A 6,146-nucleotide genomic window follows, 5' to 3' on the forward strand; every position below is an offset into this window, starting at 1 on the left:
GGGATCTCACAGCCCACTCCATGTCACATGGAGAGAGGGATCCACAGCCCACTCCAAGTCACATGGAGAGGGGGATCTCACAGCCAACTCCATGTCACATGGAGAGAGGGAATCCACAGCCCACTCCAAGTCACATGGAGAGGGGGATCCACAGCCTACTCCAAGTCACATGGAGAGAGGGATCTCACAGCCCACTCCAAGTCACATGGAGAGGGGGATCCACAGCCCACTCAAGTCACATACTTCTCCCAGAAAAACTATTATTTCCTAAAGGTTCCACAAATTTCCAAACAGGACCACCAACTGGAGACCAAATATTCACATATAGGAGCCTTTGGAGGAAATTCATTTAAATTACCACAGATATAAATATGTTCAAAGGACTAGAGAGATAGATTAGATCTGGAGAAACCGAATGAACAATAGTAACAGATGATATAAAAACCGCTGAATGAAAAAGGAGGAGACTCACAGTGCAGCCACTTCGAGGTAGTGCAACTGTAACAGAGCCATGCAGGATCCTAAAATGTCTGTGTTGTCTCACTTTTAATTCCTAAGCCCTTCCTCCAAGTCACATGGAGAGAGGGGATCCACAGCAGGAGTGTAGGCTCACCAGGCCAATGTGTTCATCAGAGATGAGCCAGGAGAGCAGAGGCTCCTAACTCATATACCCAAACTCACACAGTACCACTACTGTCAGTTGGACAGGGAGGTTCTCTCTCTCTCTCTCTCTCTCTCTCTCCCCCACTCTCCCTCCCTCCCTCCCTCCCTCCTTCCCTCCCTCCCTCCCTTCAATGGCCAATAGTTACTGTATCTCATAACTTGTCAAGCTGTTGAAAACAGAGACTATTGCTGTGGTACAATGACTCAATGTTCAGCAAGAAAAAAAAACAAACCAAAATAAAAAAACAAAAATCCCTACCCAGATATTTATATTACTCTTCTAAGGGAAAAAGACTATCATTGAAGAGAAGGCAGAAAGACTGTAAGAGCCATAGGAATAACAGAGGATTGTATAGCCATTTCATCAGAATTGGGACTCCTTGCTAGAAAGTGGAAGGAGGTTCATAAGACTCAGGAAGCTCATAAAACATGAAGATTCAGAAAGCCCCTCCCCAGTGTTATGTATGCAGTAAACAATGACTGTAGGAGAGTCTCATAGACTTCTATAACTAATCCCAACCTCAATAATCCTATTGGTTTACTAAGCCAAGCAAAAAATTTACATAAATACATAAAAATGAAAATAATTCACTAATCCATTTTGTCATAGTAGGTCAGTTATTAAGTGACCTAACTAAATGGACAAGTGAAAAGATAATTGTAGCAAGATGACACCTAATAAATGCAGAAGAAATGCTAGGTTAAAAATCACCATTTGGCTACAATCAAAGTATAATTAATTCAGCAAGAATCATAATGAATATTAAAATGAGTGGATGAAAGTTTAACAAAAGTTAGGATATTTATGTAGTCTCAAAGTATCTCTTCAAAAAATGATTAAGAGTTAATAAGTATGAAATAATTGTTAGTCACCTTCAAAATGAAAAAAAAAAACTTGAGAAGCCACCACAGCTCTGGGAGGAATCAGCTGTGTATCTTTTAATGAAAGCATAGCATTACCACGTGGCATTTCTGTCAAAAATGTGTAATTTGCACTGGTTAGATAATGTAGACGTTATACTAAGTGATTGGCCCATGCTCTTAAAAACCCAAAGTAGCAAAGCAGAAGCAATGGGAAGTACTCCAGGTGAAAAGTGCGTGACCACTTAACATGCGATACGGTTGTAAACACGCCATATGGTCGCATGCTGATCCAGGAGCTTGGAAGGACAAGTAAGGACGCTATGGTAACCAACATGGTGAGGTCATGTGTTGGATAGGAAGGTTATTTCCAAAATGACTGTAAGACTAACGTTTGAAGAACTGACAACTATCTCAGAGGGTAATAAGTGAAAATGCTCTTCAATACCCGAGATCTGGCTATGTCTCTGTTTCAGATGACTGAGGGACCAACGTCTTCTAGTTTTCTTTGCTTAATTTTAAATTTTATTGCTGCTATTGTTCTTGTTAGTGTGTGTGTGTGTGTGTGTGTGTGTGTGTGTGTGTGTGATAGCTCGCCGATGTCAGATAATACCTTATGGAGTTTCTCTACTTCCACCTGCAGGTGGGTCCAGCAATTGAGCTCAGGTTATTAGGTCTGCCTGCTAAGCTATTTTCGTGGATCCTTCTTTTTCTTTTAATTAACTATTAAATGATTTCCAGTACTAAGGCATATACAAAGTTGGTGTTAAGAGTATCTTTTATATCCAGGAGGTGGTGGAGAACACTTTTAATCACAGTACTTGAGAAGCAGGCAGATTGATATAAACTGCAGGCCAGCCTGGTTTACAGAGAGTGAGTTCCAGGACAGCTAGGGCTACACAGAGAAACCTTGTGTGTGTGTGTGTGTGTGTGTGTGTGTNTGTNTNTNTNTNTNTNTNTNTNTNTCTCTCTCTCTCTCTCTCTCTCTCACACACACACACAAAACCTCCTGCAAAAGAGTATTTTTATAAGAAAAAAAAACCCCTAGCAATATCCAATAGCTAGGAAGTGTGCAACTTACTTTGTATGTTATAGGGACTCACAGTTAAGAGGCTGCCTGAGTATCAGAAGAGGTGCCTCACTTACACTTCTGTGCAGTGTGAAAACTACTAAAGACTTCGGAGAGAGACTGAATCACATGCATTTGCTTTACAGATGGCCCTGAGCCTGTGAGGGCTCCTACAAACCAAGAACTGCATGGACAATGATGTTGAGTTGTGCTGCTTGGTTAGAACTGAACCCACCCACTTGGAGCACAGCTTTAGTGACCTTCATCTGCTTTGTAGGCTGACTCTGGAGAGATGCAGCCCAAGGGAGGTACTTCTCTAATTTAACCTTTTCCCACTTACTTTGACCTAGTCTAGAAACTCCCTCAAACATGTTCAAAGGTTTGTCTCCTAGGTGACTTTTGATTCTGTCAGGTTGGTGATCAATACTGACCATCATAGTAGGTAAGCAGATAAATGAACTTTGATATATCTAGATAGCAGGATACTTATTACCGAGTGTTACAGGAAATGAGCTTTCAAGTCACTGAGGAGACATGGGTGTCTAAATGTTTGTTGTGGAAAGAAAAAAATAATCTCAGAATGGTGTGTACTCTATGATTAGAACGTGCTGTCACTGGGGGTTTTACTGTCTGCTAAAGGGTCTGCAGGAGGAAGGGATGAACAGGCAGAGCACAGAGGACTTGTATGGTAGAGTAATGATTCTGCCTCAAATTATAATGGAGAATAAGTGTCATTAACTAGGAACTCTAGGTGACCTTGTCAGTGGTGGGAGACGATAATAACAGGGGACTATATATCTATGAAGAAGTACATTTATGGGAAAATTTTTACCTTATCCTTGATTTTATATATACCCCAAGCTATTCAAAAACATAAAATCTGTTAAGGAATTCTTATAGCTACAGGTAACTTAGAAAAAGTATTCGAACATGGACGGTAGTTCTGGGTTCCCAACTTGTTCCTAGACATAAGGCCATCAGACACCCCACCCACACCCCACTGAAAGCCAAGCTGGTTACCCTTGCATGTTTTGGAATCTGCTTATTACATATAAGGCTGTCAGCGTGCCTACCCAGCCCTCCGAGGTCGCCAGGTGGAGGACTCAACATGTCTTCTTCTGCCACTCTGTTTCCCTCCATCCGCTACTGACATTTGACCCTGTCCTTCTCACTCTCAGCCTCTGAGCTACAGATTCTCCCTGAAGGGCAACTGGCATTTGTGCCACCACTGGTCTGCAGAGTCCTGCGCCTAGAATGTGGAGTAACAGGAAGTCTCGATGCTCAGGGTGTCATCATACACCAGGTGTTCTGTGGACTCGTGTAAAACACAGAGGCAGCCTCCCTCCGCTTTAGATTTAGAGGAACTGCTTTTCTTTCTTTTCTTTTCTTTTTTTTTTAAATCTGTTTACTCATTTATGAATGTTAATATGTCTTCTTTCATTGAACACTAACACCAACTAATTTTTACAGAAACTGCATTATCCAATAACCATAGCATACTAACAATCTGGCTCTTTAAAGGAACTGGAAGTTAGTGATGCATGCTTTTAGTCGCAGCACTTGGGAGGCAGAGGCACTTGTGATCAATCACAATTCAAGGCCAGCCTAGTCTACAAGGTGAGTTCCAGGTCACACAGAGAAACCCTGTCTCAAACAAAACAAAACAAAAACAAAGGAACAAACAAAAAAAAACTGTCTGTCTTCTATTATAGCTGAGGAAGAAGCTAATATACCATGTTTGTATGATGATACAATTTGAATTTTATTTATATATGTGCAACCCTCTATTAACGCAATTAGAAATTAAGAAACATTTTTTGGGTACTTCTATAGCTTTTTGACCATGAATTAGAGAAATACAAAACAAACAAACAACAAACAAACAACATCTCCAATAGCTCTACAATAGAAACAACTCTAAAAGAAACCAAAATTAAACACAATAGCAACAACAAACCCCAAAAGAGCTCCATATGGCTTACACAGAAAAGGATCACTCCAAACTAGGAGAGTAAATTATGGGTTAATCTAGATTTTAGAGACACTTTTTTATTATGTCATCCTAATTTCCAATAGATTTTCCATAGGATAGAGAGAGGGGTAGGGGAGACAGACAGGCTGACAAAGAGACAGAGATATTACCTGTGGTCTTTGATAAATCACTCTGGCATAGAAGCTGCAACGTGTACTGTGCTCATTAGTCTGGAAAGACATAGAAAGACTGAACATATCACACAAAGCATATAGAAGCAATAAAAGTATTTAAAGAACTTGTTAGAAACAGCTATTACCTGGAGGATTTCTTTTAAGGAGCGGACAACGGGAGGCTGGTAAAGCTTGGAAATGTGGTCTCCTTCAATTGCATCAATTTGTCCCAGAGTTGGATGTGCAGAGAAGATATAACAGAAGATAGGAGGAGGCAGATAAGTCTTTGTCTGTTTAACATAAAGGAAACTGCAGAGTGAGAATGTCTTTTAAAAGACTGAAAAATATTATTAACATAAGTTCTTTAGTATACACTTGATTATGCTTGGCTTGATGGTGCAGGCCTGTGATTTCAGCTTGGGAGGGAAAAACACAAGGATGACAACTTCAAGGCATACCTGGGCTACACAAAGATTTCATGGCCAGCCTGCTCCATTTAGTGAGACCTATATAACTCAGTGGTAACACTTACCCAGTAGGAAGGAGACCTTAGCTTTAATTCCGGAAACTGGAGTGAAGACACATGCATGGACACACCCACACAATTTGCTTTTGGATGTATATTCCCAAGGGAAGGCTAGATAAGAAATGGGTTAGTTTGTGCATCTGGGAGACTAAGCCTAAGAATACTTTGTGTAGATTTAAGATTTCATTTTAGAACATTGAATTTATAAAATTCTTAGGGAAATGGATAGATCTAGAGGATGTCATCCTGAGTGAGGTAACCCAATCACAAAAGGACACACATGATATGCACTCACTGATAAGTGGATATTAGCCCTGAAACTCAGAATACCCAAGATACAATTCACAAACTACATGAAACTCAAGAAGAAGGAAGACCAAAGTGTGGATACTTTGATCCTTCCTAAAAGGGGGAACAAAATACCCATGGAGGGAGTTACAGAGACAAAATGTGGAGCAGAGACTGAAGGAAAGACCATCCAGAGACTGCCCTACTTGGGGATCCATCCCACATACAATCGTCAATTCCAGACACTATTGTGGATGCCAACAAGTATTTGCTGGCACAAGCCTGATATTGCTGTCCCCTGAGAGGCTCTGTCAGGGCCTGTCTTAGTCAGGGTTTCTATTCCTGCACAACATCATGACCAAGAAGCAAGTTGGGGAGGAAAGGGTTTATTTCCATACTGCTGTGATCACCAAAAGATTCAGGACTGGAACTCAAGCAGGTCAGAAAGCAGGAGCTGATGCAGAGGCCATGGAGGGATGTTGTTTACTGGCTTGCCTCCCCTGGCTTGCTCAGCCTGCTTTCTTATAGAATCCAAGACTACCAGCCCAGAGATGGTCCCACCCACAAGGGGTCTCCCCACCCTTGATCACTAAT

General features: G+C 41.1%; 1 protein-coding gene across 1 annotated transcript in view; it reads right to left on the bottom strand.

The window, feature by feature from the left end:
• Spidr (scaffold protein involved in DNA repair) overlaps positions 1 to 6,146 on the bottom strand; it is a 219,811-nt gene that overhangs the window by 17,335 nt on the left and 196,330 nt on the right. Inside the window, exons 13-14 of the mRNA XM_021209189.2 lie at positions 4,885 to 5,028; positions 4,736 to 4,795 (exon numbers count right to left, since the gene is read on the bottom strand). Of these exons, the coding sequence (XP_021064848.1) occupies positions 4,736 to 4,795; positions 4,885 to 5,028 (204 nt within the window). The remainder of the gene's footprint in view (positions 1 to 4,735; positions 4,796 to 4,884; positions 5,029 to 6,146) is intronic.

This window comes from Mus pahari, chromosome 12 (genome assembly GCF_900095145.1).
Source record: "Mus pahari chromosome 12, PAHARI_EIJ_v1.1, whole genome shotgun sequence".
NCBI lineage: Eukaryota > Metazoa > Chordata > Mammalia > Rodentia > Muridae > Mus > Mus pahari.